Below are 25943 nucleotides of genomic sequence, written 5' to 3'. Positions count from 1 at the left end.
GGCCCCGTGGCGCAGAGTGGTAAAGCTGCAGTACTACAGTAGGCGCCCTCTGCTCATGACCTGAGTTCGATCCCAGTGGAAGCTGGTTCAGGTAGCCAGCTCAAGGTTAACTCAGCCTTCCATCTTTCCAAGGTTGGTAAGATGAGTACCCAGCTTTCTGGGGGGAAAGTGTAATGACTGGGGAAGGCAATGGCAAACCACCCTGTAAAAAGGTCTGCCGTGAAAACGTTGTGAAAGCAGCGTCACCCCAGAGTGGGAAATGACTGGTGCTTGCACAGGGGCCTTTCCTTTCCTTCCAACTGGCCCTACACATGGAACAGGTAGCACTTCTGAGATGGCTATCTTGGAAGTCCTAGCCTTGAGTCTCCTGCCTAGCAGCCTAAATTTTTCCTCCAGGGATACATTACTACATTGCCTCACATAATTTGTGCCAACATGTACCATGAACACTGGCTCATCCCCTGTACTGTCTATCAGCCTATCTAGACTATGCATAATGTCTGCTACTTTGCACAGGCAGGCAAGTTACCATGTGGTCAGTACATGGGTTTGTAACCCATCTATCTACATGCCTAAGTATCAAATCACCAACTACTAAGAGCCCCCCTCCCTTCCTCCTTGCCCAGGGATGGTTCCTTGGTGTGTGAAAGGATACCTGTTTACCAACTGAAGAGTGAGTCCCTTCTGAGGGCACATTCCCCTTATCATCAGCACAGTGACCTGTTTCCCTTTGACTCTCATACTCCCTGAAAGTGGTAGGGCTGCCATTCTCGGAGTGCGGCACAAGTCCCCGAGAGCTAGTCCAGGGATGGCTAAACTTGCTTAACGTAAGAGCCACATAGAATAAATGTCAGATGTTTGTGAGTCACAAGACATGAACATCAGATGTTTGGGGGAGGGAAAGGAAGAATAGATGGAGAGATGGAAAGAAAGCAACTTTAACTTCAAATGCATTCTCCAAGCAACCAGCTGGCTTAGCTTGGAGAAGTGATTTAAAGAGGAAAATGCCTTCTCCAAGATAGCCAATGAGCAATAGGGGCTTTGAGAGCCACACAATATGTGTGAAAGAGTCGCATGTGACTCCCGAGATGCAATTTGGCCACCTCTGGTCTAATCCATGTGCCTAACTAACTGTCTGCTTCTCCAGGTCAGTTACCTCAGCCTGGAGGGTGCAAATTCATTGCTTGAGAACCAGGAGCTCCTTGCATCAAGCATAGACCCAGTAGGAGCTCACAGGAGTGCAGCTCCTGCATCTTTCTGAGGGTTCCCCCTCCTCCTTCCCACCTTGCCCATTGAATAGTAGGTGCAGCTGTATAACAATCCCTGGATGAGCTCCAGCACCTATTTTTCTACAAAACGACCCCTGCATACACCCATTACTTCTGTCCACTCAATGCAATATAATGGAAAAAACCCAACCCACTGCTGGCATTCTTCCCTCATAATTGCCTTTTTATTATTTGTGGATTTATCTCCCTTTTAACATAAAACTTTATGCAGATCTGTTTGTGGAAAGTGTGCTTACCCTATTAGGGACAGAGAGATCAGTGCCCTGGCTTCTTCATGTTGTTGTTGAACTCACACATCTGCTAAACTCGCCTATTTACTCCTTCATTCCAGAAACTTTGTCACTGGAGCAGAGCATCCTACCTCACAGAAATGGAACTACTCATAGGAACCCTAAGTAAATAGTTTGGGTCAAAAACTTCACTGCCCACTGGAGCCAGTTTGGGCCAAAAATTCTGCACATAACCATGGGTAGACTGATTGGACACTGATTGGGAGCTAACCAATCTAGGAAGATGAATGAGTCAGACTCTGGTTGATTAACAATAGGTCTTGCTGAAAGGGAGCTGCTCATACCTCTCCTTCTCTGGCTGTTTTTTAGTCAAAATGCTAATTTAATTTCAAATGTTAATTTAGCCCTTCTAGGCTGGATTAAAGGGGACTCTAGATGAATAGTCTCAGCAGTTACATGAGGTACATAACTGTTTGTTTTCTTGTGCAGAAAAAAACCCATCTTTAAAGAATGTGAGAATTAGACTAAAATGTTAGATTTAATATTGGACCCCTTGTTTTGTGTCGAAGCCCTAGGTTTATTTAAACCCTATCTACGGTTTGTTTTATTTTTTTTCTTTTTCTGTTACAGAAGGCCTAAGGTTTAGCCTTATCTGTGAACTCACTATCCCTAGGGGATAATCTATAGGGGTAGTAAAGCTCCAAAGTTATATTAGAGTTTATCTGTGGCCTCAGTTTTAATCCTTGGGCGTTTTCGCACTCACCTTCAGCCGGCGCGACCCCCCTCTTCACCGCGCAGGATCTGCGCGGATTTCGCACTAAACGCCGCGGAGCAGCCTTTTGCGCCGGAAACTCCCGGCGCAAAAGCCGCTCAAACGGAAACTGCGGAAACTCCCGGCGCAAAAGCCGCTCAAACGGAAACTGCGGTTTCCGTTTGAGCGGCTTTTGCGCCGGGAGTTTCCGGCGCAAAAGGCTGCTCCGCGGCGTTTAGTGCGAAATCCGCGCAGATCCTGCGCGGTGAAGAGGGGGGTCGCGCCGGCTGAAGGTGAGTGCGAAAACGCCCCTTGTCATTTGTTTGGCCCTCTGTTGAACCTTTCCCCATACAGCAGTAAAAATAGCCAAGAACCTCTGAGCCTGTTTAGAACTAAATTAGCTACATCTGAGTAGCATGAGCAGCTACAATACTGAGATGTTGCACAATGTTGCTACCTAAAAGTATTTTTAAAACTATTTGTCTTCTTTACTACTGCAACAGAACCAAATTAGAACTAAAATTAGCTACACCTGACTGCTTTGAGCAGCTACAACACTGAGATGTTATTCCTGTGGGTTTTTCAACTGCAGCAGAAAGGGGAAGCAAGAAAGTTGTGCTCTACAGGTGCAAATCCTTCCATCTGAAGAAAAGCTCTGCTGGATCAAAGCCAATGTATTTAACTTTAATGCCCTTTGCACTGAAGGCATATATGGAACAGTTTTACATAAAGAGGGGCCAGGGCTTTTTTTGTAGCAAGAACTCCTTTGCATATTAGGCCACACCCCTGATGTAGCCAATCCTCCAAGAACTTACAGGGCTCTTAGTACAGGGCCTACTGTAAGCTCCAGGAGGATTGGCTACATCAGGGGTGTGTGGCCTAATATGCAAAGGAGTTCCTGCTACAAAAAGAACCCTGAGGGGTAATTCTAAAATGTCAGTAACCAACACAAATGATAAAGCCAACTTACAGATTAAGTTCTGTGAAGATTTGCTCAATGTCTTTCCGTACTTTCTCATCATCCTCTATCCTCTTCTGAAGGAAAGTCTGCATCTCTGCAAGTGTCAGTGCTTTCTGTTTAATCTAAGCAAACAGGGAAGACACTATTTTAAACATATTTACTTTGCAGGTGATGCAGATTTATAACCTCATTTATTTAGCATACCTGCCTGTATCATACACACTTCTGAATGTTTACATGTTCATATGCTTTCTGATACTGCTCTGTATCCAATGAATCACAAGTGGTGCAAAGCTCATGGAATGGGGCTTTCCCATCCACCCCCTGCCCACCTCTACTGTAGCTCAATTAGTGCCTTGAAATTCTGCTTCTGAGAATCTAGAGGACCTTCATGAACAGAATGAAGGGTGAGGTGGGGTCTGCAGTGGGAGAGGAGAAAGACATGTATCCGGTCAGCAAACTTGTGTGTTGAGTATCGGACTCTGCACCCGCGCCGCGCAAGCCGGGACGTCCTCGGGTTACCTGGCGCAGCGCGGGAAAAGTCACCGCCAATCAAGACCAAGCGCGGGAAGTTTAACTGGCCAGGATTGGGCTGGCCAGCAGGGGGGTTGATCCGGGGTGCATGTATATATTAGCGGACCCGGCCGCGTGTTTCTCAGTTCTGTAATGTATCAGCGATTAAAGACCAATGCCTTTACCACGTCTCGTCTCCCAGTACATTACACTGGCGACGAAGGTGGGATCTAGATAGGTCCGGCCGGAGACGAGGAAGGCGAGAGACCGCAGGATCGGGCAGCCCGCCGCCACCATGGCGAACTCGAGCGTAACGACGGGCCATCTTGCGGAATTCAACCCGGAGCACCCCGAGAGATGGGAGACCTACACCGAAAGGGTCGAGTGCTACCTGCGGGCGAACCTGATCGACGATGACGAGAGAAAGAGAGACGTCCTGCTGAGCGTCTGTGGCGAAGAGACCTTCGAGATCGCACGAGGTCTCTCCGCTCCAGCTAAGCTGACGGAGAGGACCTACCGGGAAGTCGTGAGGCTCCTCACGGGCCACTTTTCACCCCAACCGTCCATCGTCGCCCGCCGATTCCTCTTCCACAAGAGGGACCAAAAGTCGGGGGAGACAGCGGCGGTCTACCTGGCGGCCCTTCGGCAGATCGCCGGAAATTGCAACTTTGACAAAAGGGACGAAGCCCTGCGGGACCGTTTCGTCTGGGGCCTCCGCGACGAGCGATTGCAGCAGAAGCTCTTCGCGAAGGAGGAGCTAACGCTACAACAAGCCTTCAACGAGGCAACGGCCTTCGAGAGGGCCACCAAGGCGTTCGGCCAGCCACGAGGTGAAGCAGTCCACCAAGGGGAAACGGAGCCAGAAGACCGAACAGAGGAAGAAGCGTTTCAACTCCGGCGGCCCCAAAGAACGGACACAAGGGCCCCCACTAGACAGCGAGCGACGGAGAGGGCCACCGCCACCACCGGTCCCAGATGCGCCAGCTGCGGCGACCCCCACGAGCGCCGGGACTGCCCGTACCGCAACCTGGACTGCCGCAGCTGCGGAAAGACGGGCCACATCGCTCGGGCTTGCCGGGCCAAGAACAGCCGCCGACAACCATCAGCGCATCACGACTCCCTGGACACCCACACGACGGCATCCACCACTCTGCAGGTATTGAACTTGCCCCTATCGGCCCCAGACAAGGTCAAAATGTCGGTCCTAATCGAGGGCGCCCCCTGCACCATGGAAGTGGACTCGGGTTCCTCCATCTCCATCATTTCGGAGGAAACCCTCAAGAAACTATGCCCCCACCGCCGCCTTCAAACGAGGCCAGCGGACTTCGTACTGAGGGACTTTCAGAAGAACCCAGTACACATCGTGGGGTGGGCCCGGGTGCATGTGGAAAGAAGGGGTTTCAGAGGGCCCCTGGACATCCTAGTGGTCAAGCGCCAACTGACCACACTTCTAGGGTTGGCTTGGTTCAATCCCCTGGGGATCCAGCTGGTGGGGGTGGACCACTTGCAGGCAAGCAATTTCGACGGGGTCTGCCATGAGTTCCCCGAGGTCTTTGATGGGTCTTTGGGGAGCTATAAGGGTCCGCCCATCACCCTACCGATTGACCCAATGGTCAGGCCCATAAGGCTTAAAGCGAGGCGCGTCCCGTTCGCCCTTAAGCCTAAAATAGAGGCAGAACTGGACCGCCTAACGGCCCAGGGCGTCCTAGAACCGGTAACATACGCGGAATGGGAAACCCCCATAGTAACGCCCGTCAAACCCAATGGGGAGGTGAGGATCTGCGCTGACTACAAGTGCACGATCAATAAGGCGCTACAAGACAACCCCTACCCAGTCCCGGTGGTCAGCCACGTCCTAGCAGCGCTAGCCGGGGCGAAGGTTTTTGGGAAGCTGGACTTAGCACAAGCATACCAGCAACTGCCGGTCGACGCTAAGACAGCGGAGGCGCAGACGATCGTGACCCACAGGGGCGCGTTCAGGGTTAAACGGCTGCAGTTCGGGGTCAGTGTGGCTCCGGGGATATTCCAGAGCATAATGGACTCTCTCCTTAAAGGGATCCCCGGAGTTCAACCCTTCTTTGACGACGTTTTAATCGCCGCCCCCAATGAAGGAGAGTTCTGCTGCCGCCTGCGCGAGGTCCTCAGGCGGTTCCAAGCGGCGGGGCTGAGAGTCAAAAAGGAGAAATGTTTGTTAGGGGTCCCGCGAGTGGAGTTCCTGGGGTTCGCCGTGGACGCGGCGGGGATACACCCGACGGCGGACAAGACCAGGGCCATAGTCCAGGCTCCGGCGCCCAAATGCAAGGCAGAACTACAGAGTTTTTTAGGATTGTTGAACTTTTATCACACGTTCCTACCGCACAAAGCCGCCGTAGCGGAACCGTTGCACCGTTTGCTGGATAAACAGGCCCCGTGGGTCTGGGGCCAACGCCAAGCCGCGGCGTTCCAAGCGGTGAAGGACCTCTTGGTCTCTAACGCGGTACTTCACCACTACGACGAAAACCTACCCCTGATCCTAGCTTGCGACGCCTCCCCCTACGGAGTAGGAGCGGTTTTGGGGCACCAACTCCCGGACGGGAGGGAAGTGCCAGTCGCGTACTATTCACGGACTCTATCTCCAGCGGAGCGGAACTACGCTCAAATTGACAAGGAGGCCTTGGCGATCGTGGCGGGGGTGCACAAGTTCAACGACTACCTCTACGGTAGGCGTTTCACCATCGCCACGGACCACAAGCCGCTCCTGGGCCTCCTAGCTCCAGACCGTCAGACCCCCCAAATCCTATCCCAGAGGGTCCTGAGGTGGAACCAGTTCCTGAACTCCTACACGTATGAACTGATCCACCGCCCGGGTAAAGCCATGGGACACGCCGATGCCCTCAGCCGCCTGCCGCTCCCCATGACAGAACCGGATCCCGCCCCGGCACATGGGGTAATGCTCATTGAATCGCTCCCCGAGCGCCCCCTGCACGCGGCGGAGGTGGCTCGGGCAACAGGGAGGGACCGCATCCTGGCACGGGTCAGGGACTGGGTGGGGAGGGGGTGGCCATCAGGCAAAGTCGAAGACGCGTTCAGGCCATTCGCGTCCAGGAAGGACGAGCTATCAACCCACAAGGGGTGTGTGCTTTGGGGCAGTCGGGTGGTGGTTCCCCCCCCCTTGCGCAAGCAGGTGCTGGAAGACCTCCACGAGACCCACCCGGGCATCGTGAGGATGAAAGCCCTGGCCCGTAGTTATGTGTGGTGGCCGGGCATGGATGAGGAGATAGAGGGGTGGGTGAGGAGGTGCCAACCCTGCCAAGAATCCCGGCCCGATCCCCCATCAGCCCCGGTCCACAGATGGGAGTCTAACAGGCGACCATGGTCCCGCCTCCACTTAGATTTTGCAGGCCCGTATCAGGGCCAAATCTTTTTTATACTTGTGGATGCCTACACAAAATGGCTGGAGGTGATTCCAGTAGCCTCAACCTCCACAGCAGCAGCCGTCCGGGCACTCAGGAGGGTCCTATGCACGCACGGGATCCCAGACACCCTGGTGACGGATAACGGTACTGCATTCACCTCCCGGGAATTCCGGGAGTTCACGGAGAGGTACCTCATACGACACATAAGATCCGCACCCTTCCATCCGGCCACCAACGGCCAGGCAGAGCGGATGGTGCGGACCGCCAAGGAAGCACTGGGGAGAATAGTACAAGGGGATTGGGACCACCGCCTCTCAGCCTTCCTGTTCCACAACAGGATCACCCCAAACCCTATAACGGGATCCAGCCCCGCAGAACTGCTTATGGGGAGGAAACTGACAACACGCCTAGACAGGCTGCACCCCGACCGGGCCCCCGAGGTCCGCGGGTCCCCAGAGGTCCGGGAGGCGGTGCGGGGGTTCTTTCCGGGTGACCCGGTATACGCGAAGAACTTCGCAAGCGGTCCCGAGTGGGTCGCGGGGAGAGTCCTTAGGGTGACAGGTTCCAGGTCATACGAGGTGACCACCGAGGGGGGCCAGGTACTAAGGCGGCACATAGATCAGCTGCGCCGCCGCACCCTACCCGAAGAAACAGAGGAGGTAGGGAATAGGGATCCGCGGGCAACCGAAGGTCCGGAAGGGCGCTCGCCAATACAGGAACTACCCACTTATGACGCCCCCAGAGACACCGAACCAGAGCCGGAGCCTGAAACAGACCCCAACATCCCGCAGCCAGAAGCAGCATCGCCCACAACGGAACCAGCCTCCGCACCAAGAGCGACCCCGAGGAGATCGACACGGGAACGGAGAGCACCGGCGTACCTCCAGGACTATGTGGTTTAAACTAAGGGGGGAGGAGTGTTGAGTATCGGACTCTGCACCCGCGCCGCGCAAGCCGGGACGTCCTCGGGTTACCTGGCGCAGCGCGGGAAAAGTCACCGCCAATCAAGACCAAGCGCGGGAAGTTTAACTGGCCAGGATTGGGCTGGCCAGCAGGGGGGTTGATCCGGGGTGCATGTATATATTAGCGGACCCGGCCGCGTGTTTCTCAGTTCTGTAATGTATCAGCGATTAAAGACCAATGCCTTTACCACGTCTCGTCTCCCAGTACATTACATTGTGTCAGCAAACAATCACAGAAGGACATACACAAGTCTTTAAATAAAACGTATTTTGAATGAAAACAGCTCAATTATTTTGACTTCACCAGGCCTTTTCTGTGTAGTTGTTCATATATTTCAGCCTGCTTTCAACAATAGTGATGATTCACACAAAAGGGGTGAGATCCAATGGAGGATTCTACAAATAAAAAGTGTGTATGTGTGTGTGGGGGGGCTTTTACTGATTCTCTCCTCCAGCTACAAACCTTTGAGTCCCCATTCACAATGCTCCTGGAGGGGTCTCCTGACTCCCAGGATCAGCATTTTGTGCTGTGGGGGTGGGATGAGGGTCAGTTCCACTGATAGAAATCCCTTCTTTCAGCAGTATTTTCCACAATCCATGCCAAGTAAGAGTAGAAACAGTGTAAAGAAAAATGAATTGGAAGGCATGGCTCCTCCCCACTTTGCCTGCTATGTCCAAGCAGTTAGCCTGAGGGAAGGAGAGCTTGACTTTTTCAGATCCTGTGCATGAAGGCTGCAAAGCCCTTCAGTGTAATGCACAGAGACCATGAAGTAGTACATCAGAATGTACATTTCAAATATAAAAATAAAAAAAAAGTATAGTGGAAATAAATTTACTTACCTGTTGCTCACTTTCTACTTTGGTCCGTCTAGACATACAGAAACGGTCCCAGATGGAATAGTCAAGGCCCTCTGGTTTGTTTCCAAATTCATCCATTTCATCGATTCCTTTCATTAATTGGGCATAAGCATCCTGCAGTGCTTTGGCAGAGCCTGGCCGATCTCCATAAGGGTTACTGGTGTCCTGTACAACCTTTGCCCTCTGAGCCCTACCATGATGGATTAAAGCAGACAAAAAAAGAGTTACCGTAAATGTTTTCTGTTATGTTGTTTATATATGCACCAACAGAATAAGGGCATGTGTCAGTAGGTCATTTTATGACTGAATTTACTTGGAAAGTTTGATATTTTTTTTTTGTACAATCAATTACCATTTTGTTCCCTTGTTTATTCTTACACTCTCCCTTTGAAATTCTGCATACTGACAGGTCCACATGCCTCTCCACAAGGAAATCAAATATTAATATAAGCCTTTAAGTTGAAAGTGGTAGAACAAAGTGGCATAATCTGATGCTGGTACTTCCTATTCATGTTTCATATGACAGGAGGGAGGGGTGTCACTTCTGCTCAGCAGCAACTCAACCAGAAATGCCACCTATGACCGCTTCCCCCACAAGTGGTAGGAGTTCCACCTTCATTTCCAGACATCCTGAAACACAAGTTTGGCAAAGCAATGCAAACCCTGTTAAGCGTGCCTGACTTAAAACACTATGTTTCAAGGCACCTGATGACCAAGGAAAGAAGGAGAAGATGGAATTGAGATTGTAGTGGAGGATGCCACCCACTCCCAACCTGCCTCACTTCACTGGTCCTGCTCTTAGTGGTCAGTCATATCTGTAGTTTATACAGCTTAGGGTATGAAGATCTTGTAATGGTTTTTAATTCTCCTTTACTTTGGTTGAGTGATATTATAGGAAGGAAATGGAAACATATCTCATTGGCTATTAATATCACAGGATTTCTCTGAATACATTCTGTTTAATTTTAGAGCATCTTGCTCAGGTCTTGCTGGCTGAGGGCCATGGCTTCCTTTATAGAGTCAATCAATCTAATGTTGGGTCTTCTTCTTTTCCTGCTGCCTTCAGCTTTTCCTGTCATTATTGTCTTTTTCAGTGACGTCTTCTTATAATGTGACCAAAGTACAATAGTCTCAATTTAGTCATTTTAGCTTCTAGGTAGAGTTCAAGTTTGATTTGTTGTACTACTCACTTGTTTGTCTTTTTGGTAGTCCACAGTATCTGTAAAACTCTCCTTCAACACCACATTTCAAATGAATCAACTTTCTTCCTATTACCTCTCTACATTGTCCAACTTTCACATTGAAGAGGCCATTAAGTCATAGGGTCATCATAAGTTGAAAATGATTAACGTACACAATTTTGATTTTATTTTATAGTTATCTTGCAACTTGTTATGTACCCACATCTGAAGCACATTCTTCTTCCTTCTCTTTTTTCCCTGAGTGCCAGATTATACATAGATCAGCGTTGCCATGGATGACACCAGGTCCATCCAATTGGCATGGATGTTGAAGTTACCCAAGACTATAAGCTGAGGGTGCTCCAGTGCCCAGCCTGCTACAGCCTCCATCAGGGACAGTAAGGCATTGGCTAGTGTGTTAGGCCAGCTAGATTACTAAACTCTCTGCAACATCTCACATCAGGCCAACACACTCAATGCCAGTGATCTCTGGGGATGGGAGTGCCTGGAAGGAGTAAGCCTCCCAGTATGAAAAAAGCCACCCCTCCCCTCCCCGCCTGCTAGACAGTGTTTGGTGGAGGACTGAGGAGCTACTTAGGAGAGAGCTGCCTTCTCCCCATCTCACACCCACAAGCCAGGTACACCTCCTGCTCAAGCAGAAAGTCCCATAGAACAGCAGTCTTATTATTTATGGACCTGGCATTGCACAACACCAAGGACGAAGGCAAGTGATTCCGCTTGGCCCCCATACCTGCCACCATTGGGATGGGACACAGGCTAGAAGGGGTGCGAGCTTTCCTGTATCTCAGTCTCCTTCCCTTATGGTTATGCCTGTATTCACTGCTATACTTTCCTCTCCCCAGGAGTACTAGAATCCCCTGGCCCAACCTCACCATAGAGCTAATCTTTGTACAGCCTCAGACCTGTAATGAGATGTAACGAAGTCCTGAGTATACTGCACACTCAACTAAACTCAATACTACGCCAACCAACACACCATACTAATCCCTCTAATCGAATTTTCTAGACCAATGGATAATATACTACTCAAAATTGATCCCTACCACTAAATTAAATAGAAAGTCTACAGCCAATTAATTCAGCCCTAACCACCCACCTAGCTAAATTCCCCAATTAATTAGCTAAATAATTTATCTCAGTCTAATAAATTATTTAGCAGCTATCACAAGGTCTCAAATATAATTATGCAATTTAAAATCGATATAAACCTAGAGCCTATCAGGGGAGGGTGGGCTATAAATCTGATGATAGACAGACAGATAGATATAGAGTCAACTCCAAATTCTCCTAGCTACTTAGATAAATTTCATCATAAATAACATTAATAATTAATTCTCAATCCCAAATTCAGTCAGCAGCAAGACTAATTTATCTGTGGGTTAGCAGCTTAAAACAGTAGTGTACATGGAAAATGCCCAGCTAAAATGCACCATGATGGAAAGTCCAATGTGGCAGAAGACATCCAGTAAAGTACTCAGTAATGTAATAAAAACGGTCAACAGCCCAAGCAAAATCAACCAGTGAAATAGCTTGCTGCCATTTAAACCTAAAAGATCAGCTGATAGGTTTAAATGGCCTGAACAGACAAACCAAACCGACAAAAATCCAGTAAATGTTCAAGGAAGGCAAACATTGGTGTCCGAGGGTGCAGACAGACAGAAGCACTAGTCCGAAGTATCATAGCCAACAGTCCAGTCCAGAGATCACTTATCAGAACGATGGAAGACTGAGTCCAGATGGTCATCTGAGAGGCAAGGTCTAGCACTCTGAAGTCATTCACAAACCAGGTCAAGGCAGGTCCATAAGTCAGAATCAGTACAAAGGTCACAGGAGCAAGGCAGAGTCCAGTGCAGTGGTTGCAGAGTCAGAGATATAGTGACTTGTTGTTTCCATGCCTAACAGCCTCCCTGGACTGGTTTGTATAGCCCTATGCTGAAAGGTCATGATAGCAGCTAGCTGCTTGAGATTACTTATCTTTGCTATCAGCAAGCAGCTGGCATTTGGCCAGGAGGCATGCACTTTGTCATCTTTCCTGTAGCTCTAATCTTAGCCTCTGTCTTTAATGCTCTAATGGTGTAGGTCCTACACCATTAGAGCTTTGCATACTGCAGGGCTGGAAACAGCCAGCTGAGATTCATCTGTTGATTTGGGGCTGGAGGGTGTCAGGCTCTGCACTAACAGTTGGTTTGAACTTTGACAGGCCTGCAGCTCCTCTTCGTGTTTGCTGGCTTCAGCTGATTCAGGGCTGGCTACATGAGGCTCCCCTTCTCCTGAGGACCCCTATCACTGAGCCCTAACTGACCCACAACAATTGATTTTGGGGCTCTGAACTGGCCCAAGTTTGTGCAGAATTTTGGCTCATGAGTCAGTTCATGCCCATCCCTAACCCTAAGGTTTCACTGTGCAGTTTGAGGTCTTTCACCAGCCTAAAAAGCCTCCCTCCAACTTTCTCCCAAGTGGAACAGGTGCTTAAGTTGGAGGAAGGCTGGATTCATATTAGTGTTCTTAATAAAACTGTGTGGACTGTATTTTGTTCCTATGGCAGGAAAAGAACTTTTTGGATGTGGATTTTTGGAGTCAAAGAAAAATCTTACCTAGGCCGACGTTTGTAAAGTTTGGATAGTTGATCAACATAATGAGCTGGAACATCAGAAAATTCCTTTCTAAAGCCACGTTCCATGAGCTAAGAGCAAGAAGGAAAGCACAGCTGTATGTCAGTTAGGTCTGAGCATTAGTATGTATCTGTCCCAATTACGAAAGGCATGAAGAGAATAAAACTGAAGTAGCTTTAGACCAAGAAGTAAAGAATGAATCCACATAGGCAATCATAGTGTGGGCTGACAGTTGAGTAAACTATATATTTACAGAACTCAGAATGCTAGGTAATCTTTCTTTAAAAATCATATTCTAAAAATAATGTAGTATTTTTATTATTAAACTATTTATAGTCTGCTTTTCCCTGCACAATCGTGATTTAGAAACACCACCTTCCAGTTGGAAATGATTTCTGGAGAGATTTTGAGCAGGATTGATTGGCAGAGGAACAGAAAAAGACTGGTAACTTTTGAGGAAGAGGGACAGAAAGGAAAATGCCTGAGGGTGAGAGAGAGCTGAAGTATTTTCTGAAAAGGTGCTGGACTATTGTAGACAGGGCTTTTTTTCTCTCTCAACAGGAACGCAGTTCCAGCTGGCTTGGCATTTGGGGGTGTGGCCCAGTATGCAAATGAGTTCCTGCTGGGCTTTTTCTACAAAAAAGCCCTGTGTGAAACAATGGTGATGGCAGAGGGTGTGTCCTAATAGACAAACGAGTTCCTGCTGGGCTTTTTCTACAATAAAAGCGCTGATTGTAGACAACGTAGAGTAGATGATTGGATTCAACTGACTGGCTGAAAAGTGGTCATCTTGTGGTTCCTTACTGCTTATAGCACTTCTCTGGCCCCATAAGCAATAAGCAAATCATCTCAACACTGGCCACACTAGATTTGACAGAGGCCACGGCCAACCTGTGGTCACTGATGCCATCTTAAAGAATTTAGCAATTAAAAAACTGTTGTGAGGGCCCAATCCTGCTTGGGATGCAATGCAGTGGCAACTAGCAATCTTGTTTCCTCTCCCTACCTTTTAAAAATTGATAAAATAACTGTGGGCAAGCTGTTTCAGCACTTTAAAAGAAACTAAGGAAACAAGATTCTCTGTTGCTGCCATGATGTATCCAATCAGGATCAGAACTGTGTGGCAATTTTTAAACAGCTACATTCTTCTCTAAAATGGCACTGATGGCCATGGGTTGGCCTCACAGTCATAGTCACATCTTGTTTGGCTCAATTACTCTATTTGCTGTCAACCAGCAAAAGCCTTCTGACCTTCCTGGACATTCTAAATAGGGCCCAGAGACTAAGGAGACATTTTGTCCTTTACAGTGATTTTAGGATTACTTAATGTATTGTTATTAATAATTCTGTTTTGTCCAAAACTTCCAGTTCTACACTCCTTTCCCTGCCTTTAAATACAAGCTGTGTTTTGTTTAGCCATAATTTTGTGGCAACCACAACTCTGTGTTCATTACAGACCTACAGCCCCTTCCTTTTATATCTGAAAGTGTCGTATTCACTAAGGATTGTTTTAGTACATACATAAAGCAAGACAAAGTAACCAATTTCATCTTGCTATACTTGAAGAAGGGGTAGTGGATTGTATCCTACCACAGGTTAACTAAGGGTGGAACTTTCCTCCAGCAGAAGAGGTACTTGTAGAAGGCTCCTTGCACTGAAGTATGGCTGCTTACTTAGCTCAGCAAAGTATTAGGAAACAACCTGGCCACACAGCCTCCATTTTATGTGCAGGGGAGGGAAGGAGATTATTTTGAGTTTTGGCAACCACTAATCTTACACTTCATTTTTAAAGGAACAACAGCATAATAATATATTTGTTGTAAGCTATCTATGTCTTGTAAGCAGAAAGCTGGGATAGTAGTATAATGTAAATATCCTATAGAAACCACTCCAAAGATCACATTATCAGGGGGGGGGGGTGTTAATTAAATCTCAGCTCATCTGTTTATTCACCAATCGTCAAAATATTACATGGGCCATTTAATACTAGCATAGCTCTTAAAATAACAGATGAGTAAACCACAATTTAGTTAAATTGAAATATTTGAGTACAAATCAAATTAGTTCCATGGAACAAAAAAAAATTACTACAAAACCTTAAATTCGTCAACTTTAACATTTTTCTTACTTTGTCTTCAGCAACTAAGATGTCATAGGCCTCTCTGTAAGCATCCACTTGTGCCCTGGCTGCCTTGACTGCATCACTAGTCAACATCTGTAAAGAATAAAATAAAGTGAAAGTGCTCTTGGGATATAATGGACCAAGAGAAAGCATGCCCTGACCTTCCATTAAAATTGCAATCCTAAAGTCACTTTCCTGGGAGTAAGCCCCATTAAATAACATGGGATTTACATCCAATAGACTTGCTTAGGCCTGCTCCCTTATACTGCTGGGAACTGCGATCAGTTTATATGTAATGTACACTATTTTCTATACAGTGTATTTATGATTATTAATTTCATAAGGTACAAGTCTGGAAACTCAAATATCAAAAATTGATTTTTCCGTATTTTTTTTAAACTTATGATGATCCAGGTTATAGCTGGCAATGGACAAACAGCAACAGGGTCCAAATTGCATTTCCAAGAATCTCTCTATTGAGCCCCACTGGCAGTATGTTACATAAGGGCCAAATCAACTTGACACTAGAGAGATCAATGAGCAGACCTCCCAAGTGCTTTTTTTTTTTTACTTAAAGAAGCTATGCTGAGCTGCTAATTTGACTAAAAAGTGGTACTTGGAGAAAGGGGATATTTAACTTTTCTCCTTGTGCTACAGTTCTCTGAAGCTACTAATAGCCTAGTGAGTGAAAAGGCAGGCATTGTACAATTGCCTGTAGTTTTCTCCAACAGGACAAATATCATCAAGGAAACAATTTACATTGGGAAAATTACCCAGGGGAAAAAAGGAGAAATCTGATTGCCCCTCAGTGTTGCTTCCCATATCAAATTACCAGTTACACACAGCTTCTCTGAGGTACATACATTAACATGTCCGATCACAGATCTCATGTGCCACATTTTTATTGACCTAGAGATGAGAGATCTTGGGAGTAATTTGTTTGTAGATGGTTGAGATCTTTAATCTCAAAACTAGCTACCCTTTCAAATTCAAAAATCATAATTACCTTTTCTTTCCTCTTTTTTTCAAGATAATGATTGAGCCCAGCTTCTCTTGTGCTCAGTTCTTCATCCAAAAGCAATGAGTACAGAAGGTTGGTTATTTTGAGTTCTTCCTAGAGGATTTCAGAGGGAACATTCAGACCACTTTTTGCAGGGAAAGTGAGCTGGCAAATAAGAAATCTCAGGCTTACCTGATATATAACCATTTCTGACTTGACTTTTTTCTCAAACAGCCTGTTCATAATTTCATCAAATGTTTGTGTTGTTTCCTGAACAGAGCTTTGAAGTTTTCTCAACTCAGTTTCTAGAATCTATGGGACAGAAATATTCAGTGTCTTCATCATGAGTGGATTTGTGTAGACCACATCAAAACAGGGAATCCAATTCTCCTATTTATTGTAATAGCCCTATGATTTTAGAAGGCTTTAAGGGGTGTACAGTTCTGGTCACTGTGCCTCAAAAAAAGATACTATAGCAGGAAAAGGTGCCTAAAAGGGCAACTAAAATGATTACGGGGATGGAATACCTTCCCTATGAATAAAGGTTAAAGAGGTCAGGGCTCTTCAGCTTGATGGAATGATGACTGAGGAGCAACATGATAGATGTTTACAATATTATGCATAGAATATGGACGGTAGAGAAAGAAGTGCTTTTCTCCCTTTCTCACAATACAAGAACTCATGGGTATCAATTAAATCAATGGCAGTAGGCTTAGAACAGATAAAATAAAGTACTTCTTCACCCAAGGAGTAATTAACACACACAGCCGCAGGAAGTGGTGGTGGCTATAGCTTCAGCAGGGGATTGGATAAACATTTGGAGCAGAGTCCATCAGTGGCTATTAGTTGCAGTGTATACATGAAACATTTATGTTTGAGGCAGTGATGCTGTGTATTCTTGGTGCTTTGGAGGCAACAGTGGGTGGGCTTCTGGAGTTCTGGTTTCGCTGGTGGATCTCCTGAAGGCACCAGGGTTTTGGCCACTATGTGACACAGAGCATTTGACTGAATGGGCCACCAGCCTGATCCAACATGTTCTTAATCTCAGCTGATACTCCTTTCCTGGGTCTAGCATAGGGAGATGTTTTCCATTCTGGATCTCACGTCTCACAAACAGCAAGAACAAAGGGGAACAGGATTGTTGCTGCAGGTTGATGCTATGTATTTTCATTACGGAACGTATTTTATGTAAATATTTCTGAAGCACCCTGTAGGATAACAGCTAGGAGTGTCATTTTATGAGAATCAGTGTGAGGGACTAAGTTGAGAATCTGGTATAAGGTCCCCTCCCCACCTTTCCTCATAATGTGTGCATCAGGCTCAAGGTACTTTTATTTAGTCCCAGTGCTTTTTTAAAAATAGGAGAGACTATTTTTTTTTAAAAAAAATTATTCTAGATGGTTCTTTTGTAAGAACAAGTGACGTTTTACTATTTAAATATAAAAAACCCAGAGCCAAATTATATGTAAACATTCATCACCAGGGATGGGCACAAAATGCATTTCTGCGGTTTGATTTGGTTCATGGCTGAACCACAAACTGATAGGCTGGTCTTGAACCACACAAGTTTGTATCTGTTTGTGAGCCATTTACAGTTTAAACCACTGCTTCCTACTCTCCGCTAAAACTGGCAGGGAGGAGAAAGCAAGGATTTAAATGGCTCCAAGCCACTTAAACCAAACATCTTCCGCCACTCAGGTGTTTTTTGTGAAGAGCAGAAAACAGGGGGTTAAATAGCTCATTTTATTTCTGTTTTACCTTTCGGTGTTTCTCTCTTTCTTCATTTAGTTCCTTCACTTTTTTTTCATATTCTTTATATACTTTTTTCTCATCTTCATTCCAGAGAGCCTCTGGTTTTGATGCAAAAGGAGGTGGTGGAATCTCCTAAACAGGAGAGTTTTAAGTAGCAAAATCACATGCATAAAAGCACTACAACAGTTACAGACTTTGTAGCTGGAGCTTCTAAATGTTATTTTATAGCAACAGTCAAGGATATTACATGGATAATTTCTGAAATACTACTGAATATATATCCAGACCTTCCCCACTTGTGGAAAGCATCAGAAGAAATGACAAATCAGATCCTATGTATCATTTCTACTTGCAGAAGACAACAGTAGAAAAAAGGAAGGATTTTTTTTGCTAATCCTTCCTTTCCATTGCAGACTCCCTGACCCATCATTGTTTCTGGGATCCCCTGATCCCTAGAGACATAGTTTCAGGGGACATGGCAGGCTGCTACAGTGCTTTGCTTAGACTATGTAGTTAGGATTTTTTTTAAAGTTGGAGGGTATTTAAATTTTTGAGGGGGCACCGGCTAATCAAAATAACCGTAATTTATTAAATTAAATTAAAAGTAATTAATGTGATTTAATTAAAGTTATCTGCCCCTGCTAGACTTGACTCCCCTCTCTCCCTCCCACCTTCTGGGGAGCACCCCCATGCCAGTCCTCCCCCCACCATGAGCTGCTACCCTGAGGGTGACCAAATGGAAAGCAAACACATTCCAACTGTTCTCTCTTGCATCCACACACAAGAAGGGTAGAAACCTTGGTGAGGGGAGGATGCTCAGATAGTGTGGCTGCTGAGGGGTAGCAAGGTGAGGCGGTGCAGGCCAGTAGGTGAGGTGGTGCTCAGATGGCGCAGCTGCTAAGGGGCTGGCTAGTGAGGTGGCACAAGACAGCATGGCTGCTGAGGGGCCAGCCAGCTTGCCAGGGCAAGGCAGCACACAACAATGCAGCTGCTGAGGGGCTGGCCAGTGAACAATGCTGTGCATGGCTGTGAGGGGCTAGCCAGCAAGCAAGGCAGTGCATAGTTGGTGTGGCTGCTGAGGGGCTGGCTGGCAAGGTGAGGCAGCACACGATGGTGCAGGTGCTGAGGGAAGGCAGGCAGTTTGGGATAGCACCAGATGAGGGTGACTGAGGAGGTGGAGGCAGCAGGCAGGCTGAGTGTTACATACTGGGTTCGATGCGTGAGGAGGCTCATTGCATAGTGATTAAAGCTCTTTATTAGTGATACAGCATGCTTCTTAAGTGACTACAAACTACAACCAAGCACTCAGAACATGCGGCAATATATACAGTTGGGTCAAGATATACAGTTGGCCCCCAGGAAGCAGAAAACATCCTGTGATTGTACCCTTTTTGGATCCTTCATTAGAATATGCATACTCATTGGCAGATCCTAAGATCCTCTGATACTGCTTCCTCATTGGCCAGCTTGAATTATGCAGCCAATCAGGATGCAGATCTTTAGATGTTGAGCCTCAGGTTCAGGACGCAACAGCCAACATGTCCAGGCATGCCTTCCCATACACAACACTGGGTCTTCCCGCTTATGCAGCTGGCTGATTGCAAGCGCATGAAGACCCACTGCAGCTGCCTCTAACCCTGCTCTGCTCTTGATGGGGGTGGGAGAGTGTGGCCGCCGACTGCTTGAGTGCATGGGTTAATGTAAAGAGTGATTAAGCCAAGGTGAGGGTGGGAGAGGGTGGCTGAGGGTCCACCTAAGATTGGCAAACGAAGAGGTCAGTGGATGCCAGCAGTGCGAGGTGAGGCAGTGCAAGGCACGGCAGCAGCAAAAAAAAGTCAGGAGGCCAGGTATGGCTTGGAAGTCAGGGGTCCTTGCACACAAGTCAGGAGGCAGTGCCCCAGGAGGCCCCCAGTGTCTATGGGTCTGCTACATAGGATTAATTCCATGGCACTTCTAGCACAACACCAGCTCTTAGCCTGCCTGTAATCTTGGGAGGTAATTCCAGTGCTCTTATACTCTGTTTTAGGAGAAATGACAGAGAACAGTATCTCAGTCTGAAATATATAAGGGAAGGAGTATTCAGGAATTTCAGTCTGGCTGAATTATAGCCATAAACAGATGGAGTTTCCAGTAGACAGACACAAAGACTCCATATCTGGGTGCCCTCTCTAAGTACATGCATACAAAAGACAGACAAATGGCAAATCAGCTGCATTTATAAGTTATTTGTTCTCACAAGATCATCTCACAGGACAGTTATTTTGTATTGATTGAACACCAGACTCTGATAAGAGTGACACCACATTTAGTGCCAATTCCATTTTCTGCCACACATGGGTGTAATCTCTGTGTTAATTTATATGGATCAAGTTGCCCTTAATATGTTTTCATTAGTCTCTTGTTTCTAATCTGGGTGACTGAAGCAGTGTGAAGAACAACATCTGTAATTCAGGCCTATTTGTATGGCAGAGTAGACAGGCCAAATGCAATTATTCTCCTGGTATAGTAATAAGAGTTCTGATTATAAGGTTAGCATTATATTCCTTTATAGCCATGTCAATTGTCCCCTTAACTGCAATAGGGAAACATAACTCACCATCTTTAAAATGTCTTCCTTTTTGATCTCAAGGACTCCATTCATCATGTCCATAAGTCCACGTTCTCTTGCATTGTCCCCCTGAGAATAATGGCAAAATTAAAAAGACAGCAATGAAAAGATAAAGCATGAAATCAGAGAAGAAGAAAACCATATAGGAATCAAGGCACCATTTTATCACTTTACCTGGGCAGCAAGACGTCTTTTATAATTAATCCTGGCCATAATTTTTTCCTTTGCTTTCTGGAGTGGAGTCAAGTACTTCTCTACTTTGATCTGTAGAGATAAAAGAACCACAGTCAGTTTTTTTGTGAGTACATATTAGAATTCACTATTTTTCCTAATACGCTTCATAGCAATGCAGGATTTTCTCAGGGCTTTTGGATTCTGCAGCCCAAAAGAACCACGTTCTGCAATTACAGTTTAGTTACCCTGACAAACAATTTAAACCCTCTCTTGTACACACCAGCTGCAGGATCAACAGTGGTGAAAGGGCAGAGAATAATGTGAAGGCACAGATTATTTCACCTCTGAATCAAGATAGATCTGGGTCTAATACTTGGATATGAGACCACTTTGTAACCTCTTAATGGTATCCTTTATCTGAAAGTGGAATCTCATGGTTGCTTTGCGTTCATGAAGCTGTAGATTTCCATATGTATGATGAATTTCTTCCACACACACACATTCTTTCAATCATATGATGGGAATGAACCTGATTTATGAAAGATCCTAGATTCTTGCATGAGAAAGGAATGGCTGCAGATTCCTGGTGTTGTTGGTCACTGAGTGTCATTTCCAAAGAAATACCGCAACCCACAAAATGCAGAAACACCAGCAGCATCACAGTATAATGGCATGTTGCCCTTTCCTGTAACTGCAGCGACTCATGTCAAGAGCTTAGCTCTCTTCACTTCACTCTTCAAGCTGTCAGTTTTTCCGTGCTTTGAACACTCCATTATATATTACATCTGGACTTTTCGTTTAAGAGGAGGTACTTCTTTCTTACTCCTCAGTAGGAATATTTCCTTGTCTCACTGTAAGGTGGTAAGATGATACAAACTTTTTAACAGAAGCACTTTGAGAGAAAAGAAAAACAGGTTACTCACCTGTAATTGATGATCTTCGAGTGGTCATCTGTGCAGTCACACACATGGGTTTTCCCGTCAGGACGAACCCTACCTCGGAGATTTTAAAAGCTAGCCTAGGCGTTATTTTTGGCGCGCACTCCCTTTCGCTCTGGGGAGCAGGCATCCACTGCGCATGCCTGGAGCGAGAGGGAGGCGCCCCACCCACTCAGTTTCTTTCCCCGCCGCTGACATAGTAGATGAGCGGTAGTATAGGACCAGTAGCCAGCAGCGGGGACGGCTGGGCGGGCGTGTGTGACTGCACAGATGACCACTCGAAGATCATCAATTACAGGTGAGTAACCTGTTTATCTTCTTCGTGGTCTCTGTGCAGTCCCACACATGGGTGACTGATAAGCTGACCTGCAAGGTGGTGGGTGCTGGCACTAGAGTTGGAGAAAAGAATAACACAAAGGTTAGTGCAACACAGTCAGCACATAACAGGCTACAAGGCAAGCAATTACTCACCAAGCCGAGACCGCCTCCTTAGTCAAAGATGGAGCGGAGCACTGCCTGTCCGAAGGATGCATCTCGCCTAGCACGAACGTCCAAAGCGTAGTGCGTGGCGAAGGTCGAAGGGGAAGACCAGGCGGCAGCGGCGCAAATGTCCTCCATGGATACACCCCTGGCAAGGGCAGATGACGTTGACAAAGCTCTTGTGGAATGAGCTCGTATGGCAGATGGGACTGGTTGCTTTGCGAGTTTGTAGCACAGCTCTATAGCAGCAACCAACCATTTTGACAGTCTCTGTGTAGATATCTTTTTGCCCTTATTAAGGCGGCCGTAGGCCACAAAAAGTCTGGAGTCCGTACGGAACGATGCTGTTCTATCTATATAGTAAGCGAGTGCTCTTCTAACATCTAGACAGTGTAGAGCTTCTTGCCCCTTGTCCGTAGGACGTTGGAAAAAGGCAGGTAAGGTTGTGATTCTGTGTAAATGAAATGCGGAAACTACCTTGGGTAAGAAGGCAGGGTCTGGCCGCAACACCACCCTATCGTGGTGAAAAATGGTGTAAGGTGAGTCTGCTCTGAACGCACAAATATCACTTGCTCTCTTAGCAGAGGTGAGTGCGACTAATAGTGCTGTTTTCCATGAGAGAAGGTGAAGCGGTATCGTAGCCATAGGTTCGAAAGGCAGTTTTACTAGTTGGCTTAGCACTAGCGATAAACTCCAGCTAGGATACATTTGCCGCAATGGTGGGTGCAAATGTAAGATTCCTTTTAAGAAGGATTTCGCAGCAGGGTGTGAAAAGACAGTCCGACCCTGTACATGCGGGTGAAAAGCTGAGATTGCTGCAAGGTGCACCTTTAAAGATGAGTACGTGAGGCCCTTTTCTGACAAATGCAGTGTATATGCCAAGATTTGAGGTATGGAAGCCGAGAAAGGTCTGAAGTTATGCTTGGTAGCATAGATGGAAAATCTTTTCCATTTCATGGAGTATGACTTTCTCGTTGATGGTTTCCTCGCATTTAAGAGAACATGTCTTACTCCTTCAGGAAAGTCTGAGAACATATCCTCCAAGCCGTTAAGCGAAGCCTGTTCGGGTCGTGATGGAGAACCCTGCCGTTCTGCTGAGACAGGAGGTTCTGTGCTGGAGGAAAGGGATGGTAAGTATTTTTCGACAGAAAGAGGAGGGTTGTGAACCATGGCTGGCGTGGCCACCATGGCGTCACTAAAATGCAATCTGTGTTGTCTAGTTGAATTTTCTGTATGCATCGTGTTATCAGTGGGAAGGGTGGGAAGAGGAAGTGTAGTGGACCGGTCCATGTCTGTATGAAGGCATCCCCTGCAGACTGTTGTGAGGGCGGACCTCTCATAAAAAAGATAGCACACTGTGCATTGTCTGGTGCAGCAAACGCATCTATTGAGGGGGTTCCGAATTTCCGGAATACTGGCAGAAGATATGACCTGTGGAGGGACCACTCGTGGTCGTTGATGAGATATCTGCTCAGCCTGTCCGCTTGAGCATTCTGGACGCCAGGAAGATGTACCGCAGTGAGATGGATCTGGTGAGCAATACTCCAGTGCCAAAGGTGCATTGCTCTTTTGCAAAGACGGGTGGAAGCAGTCCCTCCTTGCCTGTTTATATAAAAAACCGTCGCCACATTGTCTGAGGCAATTTGTACATGTCGGCCTTGAAGAGATGGGAGAAACGATTTTAAAGCTCTGTGAACAGCTAGAAGCTCTAAACAATTGATGTGGAGCGACTGTTCGTACGGTGTCCATTGCCCCTGGACAGTGAGTATGTCGAGATGGGCTCCCCAGCCCCACCTCGAGGCATCTGTTGTAACTACTGCTGATGGGCTTGGCCTTAAAAATGGCATTCCTGCAAGCAGGTGAGCTCGTACTGTCCACCATTCGAGTGAGGGGAGGATGTGGTTTGGAACAGTGAGGATGGTTCTTTGAGACTGGCGTTGGGGCCGAAACGCACGGACGAACCAGATTTGCAGGGTTCGCATGCGTAGTCTCGCGTGTGTTAAAACTGCAGTCGTCGCTGCCATAAGTCCTAACATGCGCTGAATGTTGAAGGCCGTTTGTTTGGGTTGTTGTATTATTTGTGTGGCCAGTGTCTGAATGGAAGATATCCTGTCTACAGGAAGGTATGCCTTGTGGTCCGTGGTGCACAAGCGAGCCCCTATAAAATGGATGTCTTGAGTTGGGGTCAGGTGTGACTTTTGATGATTGACCTGGAGGCCCAGTTCTGCTAAGAGCGCAAGTGTCATAGAAATGTCCTTCATCAACTGTGCCTTTGAAGCTCCCACGAGGAGCCAATCGTCTATGTATGGGTAGGTTGCAATTCCGCGTTGTCTGAGGTATGCCGCAATTACCGCCATACATTTCGTGAATGTCCGTGGTGCTGTGGAGAGTCCGAAGGGTAGGGCTCGGAACTGGTAGTGGTTGCTGCCCACGGCGAAACGCAGGAACTTTCTGTGGCATTGGTGTATTGTCAGGTGGAAGTATGCGTCCTGTAAATCTACCAGTGCCATCCAAGAGTTTCGGGGGATTAAGGGCAGAATCGATTGTAAGGTGATCATTCTGAATTTTCTGTGACGGATGAATTTGTTTAGGGCTCTTAGATCCAGAATCGGACGCTGTCCCCCATCCCTTTTGGGAACTAGAAAGTACCGGGAATAAAATCCGGTCCGATGGTACTGGTCTGGGACAGGCTCTATAGCCGCTTTGGCAGTTAAGGTGTCTATTTCTTCCTGAAGGGAAGGGGATGGTGGAGTTGAGACAAAATGATGTTTTGTTGGTGGTGTTTGAAACTCTATCGAGTAGCCTCTCAAAATGATGTTTAAAACCCATTTGTCCGTGGTTATTTGTTGCCAGTTCTCGTGAAAGGGAAGAAGTCTGGAAATGTGTTGAATTGGTAAAGGTAGGAAGTCAAAGAGACTGCTTTGATGAAGACGCAGCCTTTTTAGGTGGTTGTGGTCTCTGCTGTCTCTGGTTAAAAGATTGCTTCGGAGGAGGAGCCTTACGTTTCCAGTATTCAGATTGTCGAGGAGATCTGGAACGTTTAAACGGCGTTGGTTTCCATGGTCTGGGCTTATAGCTCTGCTGTTGTTGTTGTTGCGCTACTCCGAGCCTTTTTGCTCGTTTGCGGCTGTCGTCCACGGTGGTCAATATATCGTCTGTCGTTGCATTAAAGAGACCTTGGCCGTCGAAGGGAAGGTCTTCGATTTTAAACTTAAGATCAGGTTGCAACGAAGAGGACCGAAGCCAAGCGTGTCGTCTTAGGGCAATTGAGGCAGCCATCGCCTTTGAAGTGCACCCCACAGAGTGGCGGATAGTATTTATCTGTTGCTTTGAAACCCTGTTGAGCTCCTGTAGCAGCTTGCAGGCTTGTTTCTGGGACGGTTCAGGTAGGGCAGAGACGAGCGTATTTAGTTGGGAGGAGATATTGTGGGTATACGCGGCGAAGTATGCTAAATAATTGTTGATTTTGGCATTTGCCGTAGAAATTGAATACATTTTCCTTCCCAGGGTGTCTAATTTCCTGCCTTCCTTCTCAGGAGGTACAGGGTGACGAGTCTGTTTCAATTTAGAAGAAGAATGAACTATCAGAGAGTTCGGGGCTGGATGGCTAAATAGAAATTTCGACTCCATTGCTTGGATCCTGTAAAGAGATTCAATTCGTTTTGAAGTCGGGGGAATAGATGCTGGGTTGTCCCAAGCTTCTTTGATGGCCTCTAGGTGTACCGGTAACATCGGCAGAAAGGAACCAGCAGGTAAATCTGAGTGCACCAAGTCGTGTACCACGTCTGTTACCTTGGGTGCATCTGAGGTGAGGGTAACGTTAAGTGCAGAGGCCATGTTGGCAATCAAGTCCAAGTATGTCTTTGCCCCTTCGGAAGGTGACAAATCCGCGGGCTTGGCGATATCCGAGGCAGGGGATCCAGGGGACATCGACTGTATCGAGTCCGATGATTGTGCGTCGGATTCGGCATCCGAGTCAGGTTCGGGTGCCGGTGGGTCCGGTCTGGTTGGAGTCGTGCTTTTAGGTCTGGTTGGACTCGTGCCTTTAAGCTTAGAAGTCGAAGTGGAAGGAGTCGGAGATGGCTGTTTTGTTAGT

The 25943-nt window shown here is 46.9% G+C and overlaps 1 protein-coding gene across 1 annotated transcript in view; it reads right to left on the bottom strand.

Moving 5' to 3' along the window:
• Positions 1-25943, bottom strand: part of CFAP43 (cilia and flagella associated protein 43) — a 99857-nt gene that overhangs the window by 15604 nt on the left and 58310 nt on the right. Inside the window, exons 26-34 of the mRNA XM_060241704.1 lie at positions 20430-20519; positions 20244-20324; positions 17654-17779; positions 16088-16207; positions 15902-16009; positions 14902-14988; positions 12756-12844; positions 8942-9149; positions 3241-3353 (exon numbers count right to left, since the gene is read on the bottom strand). Coding sequence (XP_060097687.1) covers positions 3241-3353; positions 8942-9149; positions 12756-12844; positions 14902-14988; positions 15902-16009; positions 16088-16207; positions 17654-17779; positions 20244-20324; positions 20430-20519 — 1022 coding nt within the window. The remainder of the gene's footprint in view (positions 1-3240; positions 3354-8941; positions 9150-12755; positions 12845-14901; positions 14989-15901; positions 16010-16087; positions 16208-17653; positions 17780-20243; positions 20325-20429; positions 20520-25943) is intronic.

This window comes from Heteronotia binoei, chromosome 6, assembly GCF_032191835.1.
Source record: "Heteronotia binoei isolate CCM8104 ecotype False Entrance Well chromosome 6, APGP_CSIRO_Hbin_v1, whole genome shotgun sequence".
NCBI classification, from domain to species: Eukaryota; Metazoa; Chordata; class Lepidosauria; order Squamata; family Gekkonidae; genus Heteronotia; species Heteronotia binoei.
This window is presented reverse-complemented; position numbering and strand designations above follow the sequence as displayed.